The sequence below is a fragment of the Pseudopipra pipra genome, chromosome 10 (assembly GCF_036250125.1).
Source record: "Pseudopipra pipra isolate bDixPip1 chromosome 10, bDixPip1.hap1, whole genome shotgun sequence".
NCBI classification, from domain to species: Eukaryota; Metazoa; Chordata; class Aves; order Passeriformes; family Pipridae; genus Pseudopipra; species Pseudopipra pipra.
Window position 1 is genome coordinate 1,027,553 of NC_087558.1, and position 23,289 is coordinate 1,050,841.

Genomic DNA, 23,289 nt, shown 5'->3' on the forward strand with positions numbered 1-23,289 from the left:
CTTTATCTAGCACGATTTCTCCTCTCCACAGCATTTACCCTCTATCCACTTAGAGCCTTAAGCTAATTGCCACTTTCCATCAAGCACTGACCTAAATTGAACAAAATCAGACATTATAAACTACAAGTTACTGAAGAAAGTTATTCAAGATGTCTTCCTTTTCTGTACTATCTCCTACAAGTCTTGAAAAGACCCATCCAGTGCTGTTTCATTCAAATTTTACATGTCATTTGCATGTGTGTTATACTATTTATAAGCACTACTAGAAAAAGCTACAGAAACTCTACTCCAGAGAAAGCCACAGCAAAACGCCCAACAGATGAAAAGGTCAAGAATGTTTTTGTTCAAGGCAAATGCATTTGCAATAATTTAAGCTAACAAGAAGTGCGGTTTGTCCTTATCACAGGAGCAGTATCTCATATAAAAATGTGTTTTCATGGAGAAATGTTCTTTCAAGTCAATACAAAAATACCAAGTTTTCTTGTTAAACAATGAGGAATACACACACATTTTTCATACCAGCAATGTCCACAGAAATACTGTATGTAACTCAACAATCAGAAGGATTAAGTTACCTGATTTTTCTACAAGCATTTCCAGAAATATTACGAGCTCATCCTTTGGCAATTCCAAACTCAAACATCCTCAAACATCCTTACCTTTTTCTGGACTTAGATTTTTATATACTTCAAGGTCTGCCATTAAATTTGTAACTCATGCATTATTGGCAAGCAGAATGGAAATTCTCCCTGCAGGAAAGCCTCAGTTCAATCTTCGTGTCTTCAGAGCTAACACATGTGGGAAGCAATCCTTGGAAGTGCAGCAGAGCTCTGCCAGCACTGCTCTGCAGGACCAACGGTGAGATCTTCGTGATCCATCCGCAAATCCAGGGGCAACACCAGCCAACTTCACTCACAGGCGGGAAGCACAGCCTGGGAGGGGAGCTGGGAGCATCTGCTCCGTGCTGTGCTCAGGGATGAGGAGCAGCGGCTGCTCCGGCTCTGACACACACACAGCCCACGGAGACGCTCCGGCAGGAGCTGTGCCCGCAGCCTGGGAAGAGCAGCTCCAGTCGGGAGCACAAGGAAATCCTGCGGGCAGGGTCGGGAAGGGATTACCACACTTGAGTGAGAGAGCGGGAGGTGACGCAGGCTGGATGCAGGAGAGAAAATCCACCCTCACTCCGAAGTAACTCCCAGCATCTGCTGCCACGGATCCTACGAGGCGGGAGGAGAGAACCTTCCCGGACCCTGCTCCTTTTCCCCGGGTTTTGTGCCTCCTCCCCTGTGTCTGTCCCTGGCTCGAGGGGGAACAGCCGCTCTGCAGAACGAGGCCAGTGAGAGCACAAATGCAAATGGCTGGGGCTGTGCATCACTGAGCAGTGCATTTCAGGAGAGCCAAAGTCCCCCGAGAGATGCTGAGCACCGACACTCCCAGGGGCTACAGAAACCTCCGTGCTACCCGAGAAATCCTGGGCTGCTTTCAGCCAACTCAGTGCTCCTGAAATCAGGGGTTTAGAGTCAGTGTGGAACAATGCGCAGAAACATTCAGACTTGCATAAATTGCACTTACTTACAATGGAGCCCAAGGGAACATAGGACTGGAAAGCACAGAAAGAATAAAGTCAGCTCACAACACTTCACATCTTTCATTTATTGCATTTTCTAACTGTTTCACTCTTCAGCTGGCTCTTCCACAGTGACATTTACATCAGCACACCAAAGGAATTCCCAGCTGTATTCCCAAACATTGTGACAGCAACAAAAGAGGACAGAATTTGTCTAGTGCATGTTAGGAAAAAGTTACAGGATAGACAGCGTGGTTGAGAGGAGGAAACAAAAAAAAGCAACCCAAAACCCCATCCCCCACAGTTCTACATCCTGCAGAACTTCAGTGAGATGGGAGACAAGATCCAAGGGGAGTTGACGTGCTTCACTTACTGAGAAATCATTATTTCTTAGCCATTTTTAACACACACACAGCCAGACTTCCCACAGCCCCCAGGTCATGATACATCACAGGAACCGTGGAGTGTCTGTGGACTATGTCCAGCCACCTGTAAAATGAAACAAGACCCCAGACCCACTGTAGGATGGTTCTTGACTGCCCTCAGTTTGTGGTTCCAATGTCACTTCCAGGTTGGGACGGCAGGATGTGACAGAAGTCCCTCTCTGAGGAGGGAAGTGTCACCCATTCCCAGGCAGAAGGGAAATGGGGCAGCCCATCCTTACCCCACCTCTGGTTCTCAGCTCAAACCATCACTCTGAAGCCTCTAGACAGTTACCAATACATTTGCATTCAAATTAATTGATGTGCTAGAGTTGCAATTGAACAACAGAAAATAAACTGTCACCACTGCATAGTTTAACATCAGACTGCAGATAACGTGCTAAGTACAAGTTCACACACACTCCCACCATTCCATCCACTATGTGTCGAGCTATACACGAGCATCTTTAACAGCACAGCTGCTCTGTCACAAACCTTGCACAACCATTGATACATTCTTCATTATTTTGTCTTCAAGGGAAACTTCATTTTAAAACCAGAAGTGCCTAAATGCTTTGGAAATTCGAGTACATCATATGGGTTAGAAGGTTACAGCAAACAAATGAAGACCATGTAATTCAGAAGACATGCCCAATGGTGTGACAATAGTTGCAGGTTTATTCAACTTCAAAAAAAATAAAATAAAAAAAAAAAAAAGACATCAATCCCCATGACAACTCTTCAAGCCAGGTTTTGCATCTAATCCCAAGGCCTGTCAGAGTCAAATTTGAACCGATGTGGCCCTGAGGACACAGCATGTCACAGTTTGTCTGGCTGCAAAGGGAAAAGGCAGCACGTTCATTTTATACCACCTGACACTGCACCTACACCTGATTTAAGCAGCGCCACCCTCACCAGGTTCCAGTGATTCCACACACTCCCTGCTCTCAGGGCAGTCAGGGGCTCCTGCTGGGAATGCTCTGTGGTGCCACAGCAAAGCTCTAACAAAGTCTCGGAGTTGATGGTGACAAACAATGTTTCCAAACAAAAAATTGGTTTTCTATCACCTGTCATTGATTGACATCAATGACCACAAGGCAACAGGATGTATTTCCAACCATCACTGCTGTTCCACAGGTGTCACACAATGCCAGTAACTCAAGTCCCTTTGGCAGGACAGGGAACAGCCTCATCTCTCTGCCTGTTTTTCCTACTTAGATTTTCTGCCCATACCTAACAGGGCTCAGACTACCGGACAGAGACACAACACTGCAAGTTCTACTGCAAAACACTCATTTTCCAATAAAAGAGAATATGATTTAACTAACAATTTTGAAATTACAGCATCAGAAGAAGGTTCATTTTCTAGCTCATTGATTTTTTCCTTTTTCACTGTCAAAATAGCTGGAAACCAGTACAAAGCCTAATTCTGCTAAAGAGCAAGAAAAGCTGATTAGAGAACTAACACCTCTCACAGTGAATTGATAATGAAATAAGGAGACAATAACATCTTCATATTCATCATCCAAATTTAATCTTAGACCTAAACTGTAATACAAACTCCAAGTGGAAACTCAGCTAGCAATTAATAAAACTTTGTATTGGCTGCATAGAAAACTTGTCATTTTTATCAGATTAGAGCTTGTATCCACTCATTTGTCGTTAATGAAGACATTGTTCTATGGAAAGCTGAGAAACACACCGAGATGGAAGGGGAAAAACACTTGGCACTAGACCTCAATCACCAAACACCGTCTGGAGACAGATCCCACATGAGACTCCTCCTTTCAACAAAGGAGGGATCCAGTGACAGACAGAGGGTTCTTCACCAGGACAGTTTCTTCAGGCATTTTTGTCTCTTTTTTAATCTAAGTGGACCTCAACACATAAATTCTTTAGTGCCCTTCTTGCACATACATTTTCACTTACATCTCTTTGTCTCGAGGAATGAATTGTGGCTACTTCACTACAGAAGTCAGAATATGAACCAATATTTGAATTCCCGCATTCCTAACTTGTCCTGCTTTCCCAAGCATCATTACAAAACTCCAACTCCAACTGAAGCCGATTCTGAAGATCTGAGGCTGAATCCTGCTCTCCACATCTGGCAGCTGCAGCCCTGTGCCTCAAACCCCGGCTCGCACGAGGCTCCAGCAGAGCCCTGCCCACCAGCAAACATCAGCCCAAATGTAGATGTGCAATCTGGCAAAGCTGTAGTATTGTTGCCCCAAAACTTTGTGCTCCAATGACCAAAACAGACCACTTTACTGCACAGAAAGTAAAACATAATGCATATTATGTTCTTATTCACTGGGCACAAAAGTTCAATATCACTGAAGCAAAGAAAAGTTCTCCACCCATTTACATAGCTCACATTGGAAAGGAGACATTCAAAGGCCCTAAAATGCTGAGATTAAGGACCTGTGTCACTTCTCAGGCTCAGCCCCAGCTCAGAACACCCAGGCAATGGTCTTTCCCAAGTGAAGCAATCGAGCAACCCAACCTGCCAGAGTCACTACAGCCTGAATGTGGCATGGAATCCCTGTTTCCCCTCCAGCAGATGCTTTACACCAACCACCATAAGTTTTGGAGTTAATTAATTGATCACAAGCATGAGTGAATTCCAGAAAAAAAAAAAACTTAAGGAAAAAATAAAATTATCAGATGTAAAGATAATAAGTGCAATTACCTGGATCTTCTGGCTTGGGACACACTTGCATTGCTGATGGGAGGCACTGGGAGCCACAGAAGGGCTATTCCATACACAATGGGTTTTTTCCCATTACACTTTTCAGCCCCAAACATGCACTAGCCAAGTAGATGGATGTTTGCTTTGACAACACAGCCATTCCCACATTGCTATTGCCAGCAAACAAACAAAATATGATCCACATTTACAGCTTAAAAACCCTGCGAAAATAAAAAAAATCCTCTTTTTCCAAACCCAGAGGGATGCTGCACTTTGTATCTTGGCACTGCTTGCAACAGGAAGGAAAAGAAAGTGGGTTCATCAAATCCTCAAGGCTATTCCAAACATTGTAATTGCTTGTCTGCTCCGTTCTACAGGAACTGCTAAAATAGCTGAGGCCCAGATCTGCCCCCAGCCTGTTATTCTCCGTGTGCACACACGCTGCTGGATCTCACTGCTGCTGCTGCTGAGGAAAACTGACACTTTTGCTCCTGGGCAGATAAGACTCCCCAGAGTACAAGGCACAGCAGCAACCTCCACTTCTGTAACCAAAAATTCAGACATAAACAGATAAGAATTTCAATATCCTGCAAATGCAGCCATTAGCAGCTTCTCCTAACGAAATCATAAAATCCTGGGAAAGCCTCAGGCAGTGCCATGCCCACAGCACTTCACTGCACACCAGTGTCAGTCACCACCTAGAGACAACCCGTGAAAGCCCTGGGGAAAGGCCCCAGTTGTGCATCAATACTTCCTCTTGTCTAACAACGTGCAAGTGTCCCTAAACACCATCACAGTGTGCCAGGGCAGCCTGGGCCATGTACAGCAGCCTTTTCCTGAATGGAATGGGAGCACTGCTGTTTGTGTTTGCTGTGCACTGTACACAGGAACTGAACTGGGACCATACAAATGGTTTTCCAGCCTTCTATTCCCACTAGTCAATACATTGCTTGCTAACTACATTTACAAGTCCCGAGCAAGGGCATAAATAGGATGCTTTAACCATTTTTCCCAAATTGCCAATCACCAGCTGAAGGTACCCAAGTTTATCCTGTGTCTTTTTTATATATTTGTGGACAATTTTCAATGTGCTCTTGTGCCAACTTTCCCCATCAGTTCCAATAAGCCTTTTCCTCTCTGAGCTTTCCCTTTGCAAAGCAGTCAGAGCCAGCAGTCACATCCCCTCTCAATCTTTGATTTTCCAAGCTAAACAAACGTGACTCATCTCCAGTTCTGTTCCCCAGCTCCCCTTGCTCCAGTACTCCTGACTAGAACTGCATTAGGCTGGGCCTCGTGGCACCACCACCTTCATCCTGCTCCTCAACACCCACAACTGCATCTTCCTTCGACTAATCACAGAATCCCAGACTGGTTTGGGTTGGAAGGGGCCTTAAAGCCCATCTCATTTCACCCCCTGCCATGGGCAGGGACACCTCCCACTCTCCCAGGTTGCTCCAAGCCCCATCCAGCCTGGCCTTGGACACTTCCAGGGATGGGACATCCTGCACTAAAGCATCCAGGAGCCAGGTGCTGACCTGCTGTTGCAGAGCACTGTGCACTCCAGCAGGGCTGCAGGTTCATGTGAGTGCTTCTGCTCCAAGCTGATCTTTTTTTCCCTTTGTTTCTTTGGGGGCCTTGGTTTTGTTTGGGGTTTGTTGGGGGTTTTTTTGGTTGGTTGGTTGGTTGTGGGTTTTTTAAATTTTTTTACACAAAACAAGCCATTTAAACTACTCCAAATAAATACAGAGCTCCAGCATTCTCATTTATGCAGTCCACAAGCTGTTGCACTTGAACCCCTCAGCTGGAGGTGAACAAATGGAATCTGCTCAGGTGCTTAAAGCAGTGCAGGTGCCACAAGGGGAGGGAGGAAGCACCAGAGATGAGCAGTAGAGCAGCAAATTTCGTGCATCCCTGTGGATGCTTCCAGTCCTGAGGTCTCTGAAGGTGGTGCTGTGCTTTTTAAGAACACCCACTGATCCTGTGAGATATTTTTACCTGGCTGCCCTGCACCTGAGGTGCAACAGTTCTTCCAGCTCACAGGTTCAGTTACAGGCAGTTACTGTGATGTGACCTTCCAGACAGCCCTGATGCAACTGAGTTATCCCTCTGCTCCAAATCAAAGGGTACAGTTGGGGTAATAAGGGCAGAATTAACACAACATCGTACCAGTGGTGGCCAGTCCCTACTGACACAGGTCTGGAAAGAGGTGGAGAGGCCAGAAGATAAAGTTAGAAACTTGGAGAATTAATTAAAATTATGGAAATGGAGTTTTAAAAAAATTCTGTGTTTCTGAAAGTAGTTAAGAAAAAAAGATCATTAGCATAAGTAATATAAGTAGGAACAGCTACTTTCAGAACAGCTGAGACAAAATCAGCCATTTGCTAAACACATCACAGCTTCTTTCTGTTTAACAATTACAGAATATTAGCATTCAGAAGTGTAGGAAAATAAGCTTATCAACGACCCTGTGTGCTTGCTCCCTGAAGAGCCGTGCTCTCAGTATCAGAATATGACACTATAGTAGCAATAACTACCAAAGAAATCACGAAAACCCTGTGTAAGTTGGGATTAATAGACACTAAGCTGGACACACACAGCTCAACACTGGAACACCCGCTGACAGGGAGCAAATCCCCAAAAAGCTCCATCAACCCTTTTATCTGTATCAGCACAGCACCAAAGGAAACCAACTTGTCTCCAGCATGAGGACCCCCGTGGTAACTCCTGGGACATGCACACACCCTCACATCAGGCTGGGGGAACTGCCTCCCCTGTCACTGCCCAGCAGGACTTCAGCTCCCTCCACACACTCAGAGTGAAGGAACTGTTGCTGCAGGGTCTTGCTTAGGTTAAAAGAGACAAATGGGAAGCCCTGAGAGATTCTGTCAGGGAAAAATAATTAATCCTGTCTGGTCATGAACAAAAGACAAATAAATTAAGCCATGGAATCTTTCTGGTCTAGGATCCCTGCTAATTATGCCTTCAACTTTAGAGAATTATCACTTTGCACACTCATCCCTCAGTAGCTGTTCACAGATTACTGGACCTTGTGCTGATGGATCATTATCCAGCCTTTGCACCATTAGCAGGATAAAGACATTGTGCTGCTCTGTGATAAAATATCACCTCAGTCACAGAGCACCGACCAGACTGTTCCTTCATGTGTTCTGGAACAGCAAAACTGCAGCTACACATCCAAAATCTAACAGCTCCAGGTAATACACTGGTGCCAGGGAGCTGGGAGCTGCCTGGAGAGAAGGGAGATCAACAGGCACTCACCAAAACACTGCCAGAGTGCCCAGACCCAGGGAGGGGGGACCTGGGTGAAGACATCTGGGAGACAACTCAGGAGGGACACGATCCCACCAAAACCAGAGGCACTCCATGAGTGGCCTGATAAACCCCAGGAATGACTCCCTTTCATCTGAGGAGCAGAATGGCTGTGCCTGGAGATGACAGGCTCACCAAGCACTTTGCCTGTAACACAAGTCCCAGATGCAGCACACACATGAATTAATGTGACAACACCACTGTCAGACTGACTTAGAAAGTTATTAACATCCTTCTGGTGTCCCAAATAAACTAGCAGTGCCCATGGGCAAGAAAAAAGCAGTACAGGGGAAAATGGAACTGCCTTTCATTAAGAAGATCCACAAACTGACAGATGATTAATTCTCCCACTAAGCCATTAACTTCATCGATGGTGACATAATCACAGTGACAAAAATGCAGATACAGCCTGGTTTACAGTGGGCTGCAAACTCTCCCAGTCCTGACAAACACACTGAAAATGGAGATATGTTCTCTAGGAAAAAATACCTTTGCTTTCAAAGTGACAAGTATTTCTATCTTTAATTCATAGGCACTCCATGCTGCTGTTATTAATAGTGCCATAAATGTGCCCTGAAGTGACAGTTTTTAATCACTGACCGCAAAGGGAATAAGGAATACAAGATTTGGGCCTCTCAGAACAGCATTAGGAAGTCACTCTCCCAGCAGGCAGGCAGGGGTCCAGCTCTCTTATCAGATGAGACGTGCAGGAATCTACTGCAGGCAGGGACAGCTCCTGAATCCTGCTGGTCCCTGACCCACCACAGGAGCACAGGCTGGGCTCAGCACTGCTCCTTACCCTGTGCCCAGGGGTGAGGCAAAGGGAGAGGAATCCTGAGGGGGAACACATGTGCTCTCTTGTTGATATATCAAGCTTTAAGCATATAAAAAGAAATCCTGAAAAGGAAGTATTTTACATCAGAATGACTTCAGAGTATTTAGTGGCAGGATCCTCCAACAACTGAATGATCACAGCACATCACCTGCAATGGCAAGGGGCTGAGAGGCGAGGGGGTGATGGGCACTGACTGGGGATCTCTGGGAGGCATCACAGGCGTCTCATCAATACCTGGAACTCAAGTCCTTCCCGACACTTTCAGGTCGGACCCCTGCAGGTCCAGCACCGGCAATACTGGGGCAGGGGCAGGTCGGACCGGCAGAACCGGGGGGTCAATCAGTCTGTCTGTTGGAGCCTGGCGGTACCGGGGGTCGGTCTGTCTGTCTGTGTGTCAGTCTGTCTGTCTGTTGGAGCCTGGCAGTACCGAGGGTCGGTCTGTCTGTCTGTGTGTTGGTCTGTCTGTCTGTCGGTCCTGGCGGTACCGGGGGTCGATCTGTCAGTCTGTGTGTCGGTCTGACTGTCAGTCCCGGCAGTACTGGGGGTCAGTCTGTCAGTCGGTCTGTCTGTCGGTCCCGGCAGTCCCGGGGGTCAGTCTGTCAGTCGGTCTGTCTGTCGGTCCCGGCAGTACCGGGGGTCAGTCTGTCAGTCGGTCTGTCTGTCGGTCCCGGCAGTACCGGGGGTCAGTCTGTCAGTCGGTCTGTCTGTCGGTCCCGGCAGTCCCGGGGGTCAGTCTGTCAGTCGGTCTGTCTGTCGGTCCCGGCAGTCCCGGGGGTCAGTCTGTCAGTCGGTCTGTCTGTCGGTCCCGGCAGTCCCGGGGGTCAGTCTGTCAGTCGGTCTGTCTGTCGGTCCCGGCAGTCCCGGGGGTCAGTCTGTCAGTCGGTCTGTCTGTCGGTCCCGGCAGTCCCGGGGGTCAGTCTGTCAGTCGGTCTGTCTGTCGGTCCCGGCAGTCCCGGGGGTCAGTCTGTCAGTCGGTCTGTCTGTCGGTCCCGGCAGTCCCGGGGGTCAGTCTGTCAGTCGGTCTGTCTGTCGGTCCCGGCGGGTCCGGCACGCGCAGCCCCGGGGGCGGCGGTCCCGCAGCGCCCCCTGGCGGCCCCGCGCGGCGCCGCCGGCAGCCCCGGTCCGTGCCCCCCCCCCAGTCCGTGTCCCCCCCCCACCCCGCACTCTCGGGGGTCCCCGCGCACCCCCAGCCCGGCCCCGCACGGTGAAGGCTCGTCCCGGCAGGAGCGCCACTGGTGAGATACACGTGTGGATAGGGAATGCCGGGGACAGCCAACAGCAGGGAACACGGAAACCAGAGCCAGCCAATAACTTTGTGACTCACCGTGGAACACGCCGTTGTCCGCTAGGAAGTGCCTGCAGTACTGCAGACAGCTCTTCTTATCCAGACTCCAGTAACTCATCGTGGGGCCACCTCCTGCTCACCATCCAAGGCACCGACCCTGCAAGGGAGACCAGAACGGGGAACTGCCAGTTAATCCACAAGAAATGCCCAACTGCTGCAAGCTCTGCAGTTATTTGTGCCCTTTATGCAAAACAGTTCATTGGCTTCACAAAAACGTTACAACAAACACAGTTTTTCACTCCCCAAACGCGCCCATCTCCACAGACATCCAAGGCAAGGGCCATGGCAGATCACCTGGATGGAGCTGGAGCCAGGCTGCAGTGATTCACCAGCCAGCAAGTCCCAGCTGCTGCAGGGAGCCCACCCCACCCACAGCCACTGCTGTCACAGCCACCCTGGGCCACAGTGGGGCCTGGAGACACGATCAATGTAATCCATTTAATGATGCTGGCCCATAGTCAACAAGCTACAGACACATCCAACAGCACCACGTCACTGTCAACAGTCCCCAAGTGAAGGTTATATATACAAAAAAGTGAGTAACTCTCAAAACCTCCTGTTTTTGAGAGTTACGTGGACGCAGAGCCCCTGCACCAGTGCCCTTGCCCTTGGCAGCCACTGCCCTGCGTCAGCTGATGCAGCCCCTTTGGGATTCTGCCTTTGGCCCTGATGTGCAAAAATCCTTCCCATAACTTATTATGCACAGTTCTGTTGCAGCCAGACACACCAGCATTTCATATTTCTCTGAAGCCATGGACTCCTTGATCTCCTGTCCTGACACCAGGTCCTTTCACTGGATCCTCCTTCTCCCTTTGCTGTTTTATTAAGTTCAAGATCTGGTTTCAGCAATCCAGACACCCCTTCCTGTTACAAGCCCACTTTGATCTCCCATTTTATCTCCCTCCCACCTTCACTCTGGTCAAGCCAGCTGCTTGCTCGCCCACACTTGGCACAAACTCCAGCTGTCTTCAACCAAGCAAATTCTCTCAGGGTGTAAGGACACTGTCATTCAAGTCTCCTCAGAAAACTACTGCAGGGGGGCTTCGTAACAACCCCCTCCTCCCCAAATGAGACACCACTCACTGCAAGTGCCTGGGCTGCAGCTCTGCTGAGGGACACAGATCCGCTTCACTCTAAACAAAAAGGGCAAGAAATCTGAAATCACAGCCAACAGGACTCCCGTGATCCTCAATGACCACTTCAGCCACTGTCATCTCCTGGGGCACAGCCACTGCTCTCGGCTATAAGGGACCAGAAGAACCTGGAGAACTTTTTCCCTTCTCCTTGCATCCATGCCATGAATCCTGCAGTGATGGAGGTGAAGGAGCTGACTGTGAGGAGCCCAGAATTACCTGCAGACGTCCTCTCCCCCAGCACTTGTCAGTCACCAGGCACTTCTCACCGGTTCACCTCACAAAGCCAGGGAAAATCCGGGCTGTCCCTGAAGGGCTGGGAAGCTGGATGAGCTCAGGGAAGGCTCTGAGAACAGCACTGGCACTCAGAGGGGGCAGCAGACCCTGTGACCTGGAAGCAGGCAGAGGGCAGCCAGCTTCCCCCTCTCCTTCCAGAGAGCTGCTGGGCTCACAGACACCCTGCCAGGGCTGCTCCACTCTGGAAGGTGCCGAGGTTTCCCCTGCAGAAGCAGCACCAGGCATGGGGCTGAAGCCAATAACTTGGTGACAGAGTGTAAATGTTTACATTTATTGCCCTGCTGGTCGATGCAGGCACTAGAGACCAACAGGCCAACACTAATCTGACACCCATGGTATTTCTGTCCCAGGTTTGCTGCAGAGGTGGAATTTGCCTCTGCACCACTGCCTCTGCAGGGAGGAGAGAAGGTCTGAACGATCCACCGCAGGCACGAGCCAAAACCACCTGTTTCTGTTTTGCTCCATCTTAAAACTTCCACGGTCTCCACTACAGAGTGTTTTGTTTACACCAAAGGCATATTTTGCCAAAATTTGGAAGGCTAAGCAGTATTACCCACTACCTCTGCCAGGCTTCAGCTTCTACACTCCTTAGGCTTCTGCCCTCGCCAGCCACGAGCTTTGTTGTAGCCTGCATTAACCAGGGCCACTCTTCCAGCCTTAATTAGTAAGGCACAAGCTGTTAGTTACTTTTAAAGTGTAGGAACAATTCTACCACCACGGTCCAGCCCACTGTCAGGCTCTTTGCTTCAGGCTATAAAAACACAAGAGGCACCGTGTTTTAATTAAGAAAACCATATCAAATATTCATCACTAAGAATTTACACACAATAAAGAGATCTTATCTCCCGCTCAGCTCCCGCACAGAACTCCTATCAAGGGAGAGATTTACAGGGAAATGTTGCTATCAATATATCCCTGCAGTGCCTCTGAAAGAGCCCCTCAGCCCCCTCCCCTGCCTTTCACGGCTCATGCCGATACAATCTTCCTTTGTTCTTGCACAAAGGGTTCTCCCACACCCCGGTGGCCTCTTGGAACAAAGGTTCTCCCTGGCACATCAGGGACGAAGGCAGAATCCCAAGGGGGCTGCATCAGCTGACACAAACATCCCCTAAGAAAACCTTCCTAAGAAACACCACCAGTTTTCTGGATGGCCTTTTAAGTTATTTCCTTTACAGAGCTCTGGGAGAGCCCAGCCAAGATCCCATAGTACAAAAAAAGGGAAACAAAGACCCAACCAACCCCACACTTGGGCTAAATACCATCATTTCAAATGAAAGTGCACTTGGGAACTTAACTGTACACAAATTTGCACCACTTCAACAGCAGCAGCACAGTAGAAAAGGAATGTCCCACAGGCTATGCCTATATAATTTATTTTATACATGTAGAATAAGCTATATGAGCAAAAAGTATTAATAAGCAGGTAATTATGTCTAAATAGGAAAGGACTGTACCACCAAAACTATTTGGGGAAAAAAAAAGTTACCAAAATCCTGACCAGATATAAATCTGAGTTCAAAATCAGCTTGTGTAGTTACTTGATGAAGCAGCCAATTCAGAGAGAGCTGAAAACACTCATTTTTCGCTCTGCAGGTTTCTCAGATTGGGGGTATCACTTTCACAACAAGCAGAATTCCTGCAGGTTCAGCCCTGGGCCTGGCACATTCATCTCAAGTGATCATTGCTGATCAGTGCTGAGAGAAAAGATGTTACTCCAGCATGTCAACAATCCATTAACTTTATATCTAGATAAAGGGCATTAATATGGAAGTTGAGCAAAGGAGTCCATTGTGTGGTATGCAGAAACACAGCAGCCTGAAGGAACTGTATCTTCTATTTTAGCTGAAAAATTTCCATTAAACCCATCAGCTGCCTCAGTTGAGTGCTTTGAGCACTGTGTTCCACGAGAGACACTTCCCAAAGAGCTGTACCTTGCAACAGAGTTAGTAGTGGAAGTAAACCAGTACTGCTCAGGTTATTAATGGAAGTAAACTGATATTGCTCAAAGAAGTTTGATAAAAAAAATAATTAAATTCCCCACAAGGAAGGTTTCCTTAAGATGCATGCTTTTATGGAGTTCTTTGATTAGACAAGTTGTGGACTTGAATGTGTAAGATGCTTCTGAATTTAGCAGAGGATGCACATGCTCTGCTTGGGTTGTGAGAGAGAATTCTCATGGCAGGAGGCTCAGCACCAGAACAACACCTGACCCCCAGGTCTCACTGCACTCTGCAGTTTCCCCTCACACAGAAAACCCCCATGCCTGAGCGAGCCGTGCAGGGAAGCAGGGAATTCCCTCATTCCAGGGAATCACAATCACACCAACAGCTGCAGGAAACAGCCCCAGCTCCGGCTGTAACACACTGAACCAGTTTGGAAAGCAGCAGCACAGTCCAAGTGTTTATGTGCAGTATTTAAGCTGGACACTGTGCAGGTCCCCGGTGTGAAGAGGGTACTAAGCACACACCACTTAGCACCAGAGAGGAGGGTGTGAGTCCTGGGACAGCTCCCAGAACAGATTAGCAGCTCACCAGTGGAGCAGTTCACAGGCTGGGCACTGTTCATCGGCCCTTCTCACCTGCCCCCTCCCTGCTTGTTCCGGCAGCACTTGGACAGACAGCAGTGTTGAGTCCACCAGATCCCACGGATCATTCCCCATGGCAGGACAGACACTTGTAGGGCACCAGCACTTCCCTCTCACAAAAACACAGCTCCAGTCTCAGAGCTCACTGCTCCAGCACCTACCCAGGGCACACGTGTTCTAAGTATGATTTCTAAAAACTGATTCTCTTCCTTAGCCCCAAATGGTGTATAAAGTCCATGTGCCTGGCAATTCTGTCTTCAACAGAAACCAAAGTCCAGAAAACACTGAATATATTGAGAGGGCTACAGATTTTGGAAAATTGTGCCCATTTCAGATACCCATCAATGATAAATATTACCATGAAAAACAGTTCAGAGATACTGGACCCTACAATTGACATAAAGGAAAAGAATAATAATAATTTTCAAAAAAGTTAGAAATGAGAAGAGCAATCTGGAGTCACACAAAGGATACCCCAAGTGTGTGATGGAAATAATGCTGTATTAGCTCCAGCCATGGCCAGAGCACTCGTACGAGCATTACAGATCTCAGGATGGGAGGGAGGACAGACCATCTGGCTGGCACTAAGCAGCAGGAATATAGTCCAGAGGGAAAGGCTGGGCTTTAATCTGGCAGCTGTGATTGTGTGGGGGCACACAGCATCCCTGCTGACCACCATGTGCGGGCAGTTACCCTCCAGCCACTGCAAACAGCAAATAAACACCACAGCACAGTACAAATACTACTTTGGACTTCCCTGGGAGAATCCTGAGGTGGTATGGAAAGCCAAGCAATTTAGCTTCACAACAGACCTACAGTACCATTAGAAGGGAGGGAGGTGATTTACCTTAAGCTTGAGAGTGAGCAGAAGATTCACTTGCACTCCCCAGGAACAGAGGGAGGGCTGCCCAGGGGGACTGCTGATTTGTCTCTACAGTCCCTTGGCTCAATGTCCCAAATCAAGCTCTCCAGGAGCACTCAGCAGGTTGGCAAACACATTGCAGTGGCAACCAAAGATGAGACACTTCTCTTAGGACTTGTTCTCCAGAGACCCAGGGCTCAGCCCTTTGCTGTACTGATATTGTGAACTAACAGGTACTGACCAGAGGGAGCGAAGCCATTTGTAATTCTGTTTACACCACAACATGCAACCAGGAAAATTCATGCTCTCACCAACTTCCTTTCCCTGGACTGTACTAAAATGTGCTGCAGGGTCTCTCCTAGGTGAATTTATTAGTAGCCATCAACAGGGAATTTCCAGTCTGTGTTTTTACAAAGTGACAACTCCTCGGGTGGAACAACCCTCAAGCCTGTGCACAACAAGGGCTGTATTTTGGAAAACAGTATCCAAAAAAACCAAAGTAGCTATTGGATGAAAAGCTTAGCCGTAGTTAGACCTAGAAACCGAATCTGAAGAGATTATAAAACCCTAATATGACCATATTTCATGGGGCACCCACCCATCTGCAGTCTTGGGCTTCTTATTCCACTAAGCCACTCACGGTCACCCAAATATTGCTAAGCATTTAAGCTGGTCTAAATTCATGCAGATTTAAATTTAATTGTCACACAAGCCCAGGCTCTAAGGGTTCCACACATCATCTGTGCAAATCTCCTCTTTAATCAGCATCAAATATCAACATTCACTCAAAATAACTTGCACAAACGTTGCTGAAGGTACACATATGGGAGCCAGGCAGAGTAGGCAAGGTACGTTGGCTGCATCAGATGGAAGGTCCATGCTGCTGACACAAAAAGACATTTTTCCCCACAAATTGATGTAATTTTCATAACTTATGAAACAAACTATCACCTACCTATGGTATAAACTATTACATAAATGTACCATTACTTTCCAGAAGTTAAAGCATCTTGTATAAACAAAAAGCTTAAAAAAATGCCCCCCAAAGTTACACTCCCTTTTGAACACCAAATATTTATCCGAAAATATCACCAGCATGAAAATATATTACTGACAATATTTGGCAATAGAAAACAAAACCACGCAGTATCTGGTCCTTTTCTCATTTCTCTAGGAACCTCTCTGGAGGAACAAAAGAGGAGACTTTCGTTTGGTTTATTTTTCTGACAGATGAGTTCCCTAATCAAACGTGCCACAAGGCCAAGAGAACATCTGTGCTGGCACCACACTGCCAGGAGGTGTCAGAGGGGGCAGGACAGCACAGGAGCAAAGAAAAATTTCCTGTGGAGCTCGCTGGGAGCAACTGGAAACTCTTAGAGTTGTCTTAAGGGAAAAGTTCACAGAAGTGTGGATTTGGAATACAGATATTGCACTTGCATGGTCTTTAGACAGATGAGGCCTCATGAAAATGCAGAATTTTTTTAATTTTTAGTGGTTTTAACCTGATATTTTGTCTATTCCCCCACTAGAGCACTTGCATTGCTCACCAGATGAAGACAGACTCAGATGTCATGTTGTTTGATGGTTTGAAAAAGCTGCTTTGAAATCTTTGTTCATCTTACAGCAATTAACAGGCTCCACCAGCGAGCCAGAAATAGCATTTCATCACTGCCACATCCAGCCACAGGCCCCTTCCCTGTGCCCTGCACTGAACACTCAGGACACTGCACCCAGCTCCACCTGGGCCATGCAGGGTGTGGAAGGCAGGCAGGGGTGGCTGCACCTCCCTCCCGAGGGCACCAGGGGTACGAGGGGTTCAGCCTCACCCTAACTCATCCAGCTGGGGTCATGCCAGAGGACTGGCACCCAGGACTTGCTCTCTAAACCACCCTTTCCCTTCCCAGGAGAGCAGCAGGTCGGGCTCAGTGCCCAGCACTGTCCCTGGGCTCTGGCAGGAGTTCCCTGGTGCCCATTGCCCCTGTGCAGGCAGGAGCCAGGCTGTGCCCAGGACAACTCCACCTGTGCCACCCCCGGCCCGACAGCAGCCCCTGCTCTTCCCGGGGCTCTGAGCTCTCAGGGAGCTTTTGTTCCAAGTCATTTCTCTGCTTTCTGGGAAGCCATGAAAAGCATGTGTCAGCACAACTTGCTGCTGAGGAAGGCATTAGAAAGGATTTGAACTGACTCCCCATGGCAACAGACCCTGAAAGGGAATTAGCATTTGCTCCCCATTCCTCGAGAGGCCTAAATGGAATTTGTTTTTCTCCTCCCTAAGGAATTATTTCCAGGAGGGTGGTGTGCTTTTGTCACCCAGCAGGCACAGCTTCAGGAGACACCTGCCCTGCACACCCTGTTCAGTTAACACTCATCCCACCAGACATGGAAGGGGAAACTCTGGATGGGTGTCCATGAATGTTTTCCTTACACAGCTTTCCAGTGCTATCACAGCTTCCTGCTGCCTTTGCCAGCTCCCTGTACACCAATTCACTAATCCAAATCAGTTTGTGGCTTTGCTGCACAAAGCCTTTCAAACTCCAGATGTTGAGCTCAAGAGTCTTTCTACACTGGAGATTTTAATCTACAGAGAGACAACTCACTTCACCACATTGGCAGTGCTATTTTTTTAATGCATCAAAAACACATCTTCAGATTCTATTCTATTTTTGAGAATCTTTTATATTTTCTCCAAATTCTTCTACAAACATGACAATGCACTTCAAAGTAGGCAGAGGAAGGCACAGCAAGCCCAGAACTATCAGCTCCAAGAGCCATCCACCCCAGTATCAGTGCTCCCAAAGTCAGGAGAACTGATTAATCTCAGAGGCAGTTCATGAATTCCCAGAGATTCCCAGCTCATGTCTCGACTCTCCAGGTAAAATCTGGAAGGGGTGGGCCTGGAATCCAACTTTACCTCCCATGCTGGAGCTGACAAATTTCCATGGACTCCAAAGAACTACACTACTGCACAGGGTCAAGAAAACAACCCCCATTCACACCACTCAGTCTGGTGGTTCTGATGCTATGAAGGTGAACACTTGAGTGTCAGCACCAGGAGACTGCTGGTCTCCTAAGAACATTCTTTCTAGAAATTAAAATAAACGCTTTTCTCCCACAGACCATTGCACAGTTTTAAGAAGGACCTTTTCTTCCTCAACAGATTAGCAGGAACATACCCTGTAAAAAGCAGGGAGCACACAGCACACCAGATCACACCTCAGAGCATCCATGTCTCACCAGAAATACATATTTCACAACTTGGACAAGTCATTTTCAGACACACTGATAATACACAAGACCCACTTCAGTAGCTGGAGCAGCTATTGCTGAACTATTGCTCCTGCTCTGACCTGGGAAAGCCTGGGTGCTGCTCTGCTGCAGCACAGAGTCATTCAAACAATAAGATGTGAAGATAAAAATTAGGTGCCTGGAAAGGACATGTGCCAACACAGCCAGCCATGCCCATGGATGATCTCCACCTTGTGTACTTGGCTACTTATCAATGGGCAAGTGGTTCCCCAAGGAGTGGGCATTTCATACCACGAGACCCTCTGTGTTGGACATGAATTGTCACAGGTGGTAATTGCCAATATTCTTCCTTTTTTTTCACCTGTGGGTGGAACAAAGGCTGGGCGAAGAGTGAGAAACACGTTGATAAGAGGCTCAGCACTGCCTGATTTGAACCCACGTTGTTAAGACTCAATTCATCCCCTTCCCCACCTCAGGACACGCTTGGTCATGCTCAGCGTGCAGAGGTACCTGAACTCTGTGTCATTTCCAATAAATCCAGTCTGGAAGGGAGCATGGACTGCTTCACACCACAGCTTGTCTCCACCTGAAGTTTCTTGCAAGCAACCTTGAGTTACTTCAGGTTGGAGAGACTCACGTGGACACACCTTGCCAAGAGCTGGAACGCACACGGCCAAGCACCCTGGGAGCGCTTTGGCATCGTTCAGGGGCTGACTGAGCCTCCCCAGGGGCACTGGCATCCCCAGCCGCCTGGCCCTGGCTTTTTCCAGCTCTGCAACAGGTGTCTGCTCCCAGACAGCAGCTCTGGCCAGCTCTCCTCTTCCACTGCCCCTGTGGGAATCTTAGCAAGTGCCCATCTGCAGTGCAGGCGTTTCCTCACCTTGTGGATCCCCCAACCTGCCTTCCCATCTCTCAAATCCGTGCTCCACATCACCCTCAGCCACCCAGGTACAACTAGATAGTCCTGTAATGCCAGATGAGCAGCAAAAGGCTCCCTAAGTCAGGAGAGCAGAGGGCAAGCTCGGATCTCCGGAGTAACAATAGTGCCCTCAGTGTCCATGGAGACTGGAGCAAGAAAGCCACTTTTGCTACAGACAACAGCTCCAGCTTCCTAAAATAAACAAGAAAGGAGGAAAACAAACCAAAACGAGTACACAAGGACACACACCTCCCTCCTGGCCATTAGATCAGGCCACACTAACGCCAGCCAACCTCAGCAGGAGTCCAGAGGAAGCACCTTCTGCCTGTGCACTGGGAAGCAAAGCCACATTTATCCCTGGCACAGCGCAGGCCCAGAGGTTCAAACCAATTAATCCCCCGCCCAGGGGAACCACGCTTTGTTGGGCAGTGATTTAACACCCTCCCAGAACACGCTCCACACCCGACTGCCAAGAGGGAAACACTGTAATAACTGTGTTTCTACAGCACCCTCACTTCAACACAGTCAAGTACATTTGAAGCACTAATAAAAGGAGTTTCTGCAAGACCCTACAAGGCAATCATGCATGGCAGTGTTACTGCACTGAAGACACATGCAGAAAACTGCCCTACTGAAGATAACACAGCAGGTCACTGTCAGACCTGGAAACAGACCTCTGCTTTCCCACTTTGGAGTGTTTGTGATATTTTTTTAACATTCAGACTTCTTTAAACTTATTAAAAAGCCCAGAGCAAACAAACGAAACAAATCTCCACCCCCCCCCATGTGGCTGGGGTCCCGGCTTTGCCATCTAGGTTATCACTTTAAATTGAACTGGATCCTTGGTGACACCTTAAAAAAAACCACCTTATTCAGATTTCATTAAAGGAAAACTGTTCCATTTATAAAAAGATTCCTTTGTAAAGCCAACAGAACACAGTTTCAGCATGGAAGGCTTTCCCAGAAATAAAGGGAAGCTAAGTATCGAACAGGGGACTGATTTTCATCCTGTGTTTTGATGCTCATAAAAGTGTTTTACTGCCACGGGTATTTCTTGACAGTGTTTTAAATTACAGACCAGCTCATGCAAAACCAGGAGCCGTTAGTAGCGGGGTGGCCTCTCCTCTGCTTTTATGGAGCGAAAATTTTATTCTCCCTCACAAACGCCGGTGATTTTGATCAAAGTCCTGGCGGGACACCCGCCCCGGCGGCTGAAAGGACAGCAGCATTAAATCAATTCCCTAGGCAACCTCCCAGGCTGGGCTGGGATTGTTAAAATAATGAGTTGTGCACCACTTGATCCCAACCCACCAGCTGATCCCCGTTTTACAGACAATAGGTAGCACAGAACCAGAGAGCGCCTGCGACCGCTCAGATGGTTTCTCACAAATCGTGCATCTTCAGCTGAAAAAACTTCACTTTTTTTTATGTAACAGCCTACTGGCATTTTTAAGTCTAGAAAAAGCATCCTTCAGAGTTAAAAACAAATTAAAAAAAGAAATGTTCTCAATCTTATTCCACGGAGCTGCTGTTTGAAGAACCGGGAAGGTTTTTAACAGCGAGCATTGCACTCTGCTGCCTCTCACCTCCCAAAAACTCTGTTTTCTTTCCATATCCCACATTATCTTTAACTCAGGTGTTTCATTGCAGGGTTGAATCCTGCCTCTGTTTTCAGTATCGTTACCTGCAGTTGTTCTTCCCCATTTCAGAACAAACACCTTAAGTTTTCTTTAGTTTCCTTTAAGTTTTGCAACATACAGGCCAGAAGTCCCAAGGACAAGCAAATCAGGAGAGCCCCCTGGAAACAGGCAAACATTGTGCTTTATAACTCAGGAGTTAAAGCACACGTTAAACAAAGAGCCTATGACTGGTCCATCAGATAAGGCTTATATCTTTCTGGCTGGAATTTAATAACACTTCTAAAAACACTTTTCGATCAGCTTCAATCAGTTCCCAGAATTACAGAGTTCCTTAATTACAACAAAACATGCATAGAGTTTGATTCCTAGCTCACTGTACTTTCTTTATTCAAAAAAAATGGTTTATGGAGTAGGTTATTAGCCCCCCAAAAAGGTATTTTTAGGAAAAACTCAATTCAGCGAGAGGTTTCACTCCTCTCAACCCTCACCTACTCCAGAACCTTTCAGGTGGGGACCAAGCATGTTCCCAAAGCAGTTCTGTAGCACTGCTGGCTGATGCCCTCTGCTCCTCGGGGGAGGCTCCTGCTCCTCAGGATTGTAGGCTAAGCCTCATTTAACACGGTCTGGCCCCGGTCAGGGCGAACCGAGCGGCTGCAGCTGGCTCTGGTTTCAGCTCATCACCGGCCCAGGTGTGCTCTGGCACAGCCCGGGGACACAACCGCCCACGGCACGTGGCAAACGCCGGGCTGGCCCAGGGGAGGGGGCACAGAGCCCGGGGAGCGGCGGGAGTTCATCCCCCCGATCCGCGATGGATCCAGCGGAACGAACGCGGCCACGCGCGGGCCGGGGCAGCGACCGGAGAGAGCCCCGGGCGCAGCTCGGAGAGAGCCCGGGCCGGCTCCTGGGGGGCGAGAGCACCGGGGCACGCGCGGCCGCCCGGGCCGGAACGGCGAGTTACAGATAAATAAATAAATGAAAAGTTGCACCTTGCAAACCCTCACCTCAACTTGCGGCCGCAAACACCGGGAAAAACCAGCACGGAAAGCAAGGGAAAGCCCAGCGGAGGCTCGCGGGCCACAGCCCCGTCCCGCCGCGGGAGCCCCCCGGGGCCGCACCGACGGACGGGACTCGGGGGGTTCGCAGGGGCTTCTAAGGGGCTCGGGGGGTCCCGCCCCGCGCTCACTCACCGCGGGCCGCCGGGCTGCGCTGGGTCCGGTCCCCGCCGCCGCCACCACCAGCACCGCCACCGCCACAACCCGTCCGGTCCGAGCACAACCTGCTCCGCCGTTCAAACCCCCGGCGCTGCCGCCGCCCTGCCCGCCCTGCCCGGCCCGGCCCGCCCCCGGGCCCGGAGCGCCGCGAAACCCGGCGCGGGGCCGCGCCCGGAGCGGAGCGGCCGAGATCGGCCCTGCCGCGGGCGGAGCGGCCGGAGCCGGGATCCACCCCCGGTGTTACCGCGGCCCCGCGCCCGCTCCCATTCAACCTGTTCCATTGTGTGTCCGCGCCGAGCCGCGGGGCCGGACCCCTCAGTGCCGGACCCCCTCAGTGCCGGGCCCCCTCAGTGCCGAACCCCCTCAGGGCCGGATTCACTCCCTCAGTGCCGGACCCCCTCAGTGCCGCCGCCCCCTCAGCTCCCTCAGCCCCGCTGCCCCCTCAGCCCCGCCCGGTCCGAACCGCCGCCCGTCCCGGCGGAGTCTCCTCCCGGCGGGACTCACCGAGCTCCCGGGTGCAGCCGTGCGGAGCGGTCCCGGGGGGAACCGAGGGAGCTGAGGGAGAACTGCGGGAGCGCCGCGGCCCCTCGGGGCGGCCCCTCGCGCGCCGGCGGCGGGTGCCATGGAGACCCCGGGCCGTCCCGTCCCACCCCTGCCATGGGCAGGGACACCTCCCACCAGCCCAGGTGGCTCCAAGCCCTGTCCAACCTGGCCTTGGGCACTTCCAGGGATGGGGCAGCCACAGCTTCTCTGGGCAACCTGTGCCAGGGCCTCCCCACCCTCATTGTAAGAAAAATCTCCCATGAATCTGATCTAAACCGACCCTCCTGCAGTTCAAACCATTCTCCCCTGTCCTGTCACACCAGCCCTGCTGTGTTTGTTCCCGAAGGCCGCAAACAGCCCCTCACTGCCGGGTGGGCTCCGGGGGAGGCCGGTGCTGTTTATGGCCATTTGCCTGACATCCCACACCGGCAATAAACAGCCCGTGCAGCGCCGAGGGTATTTTCCTCGGGCCATTTGGAGGCCAGGCCTGTCCTTTCTCTCCCTGGGATCTTTTGAAGATGTGTCGCTCATAGTTGCGGGGGCAAAGCACAAGAGCTGAACAGTTTAATTCCTGTCCTTATTCCTAATCGCAGAACTGCGTCCCCTGATGGAAATACTCTGCTGGGCATCGCAGCGGGTGAAGGAAGGGAAGGAGCTCCTCAGAGGCAG

The 23,289-nt window shown here is 49.4% G+C and overlaps 1 protein-coding gene across 5 annotated transcripts in view; it reads right to left on the minus strand.

Moving 5' to 3' along the window:
• PLCH1 (phospholipase C eta 1) overlaps positions 1 to 22,126 on the minus strand; it is a 90,956-nt gene extending 68,830 nt beyond the window's left edge. For 3 of the 5 annotated variants that reach the window (XM_064665685.1, XM_064665687.1, XM_064665686.1), the window contains exons 1-2: positions 22,054 to 22,125; positions 10,168 to 10,285 (exon numbers count right to left, since the gene is read on the minus strand). In XM_064665685.1, the coding sequence (XP_064521755.1) occupies positions 10,168 to 10,246 (79 nt within the window). In that variant the 5' untranslated portion in view covers positions 10,247 to 10,285; positions 22,054 to 22,125. Of the gene's footprint in view, positions 1 to 10,167; positions 10,286 to 22,053 lie in introns of all 5 variants that reach the window. The other 2 variants (XR_010432963.1, XM_064665684.1) reach the window with 1 other exon arrangement.
• Between the last annotated feature and the right edge of the window lie 1,163 nt (positions 22,127 to 23,289).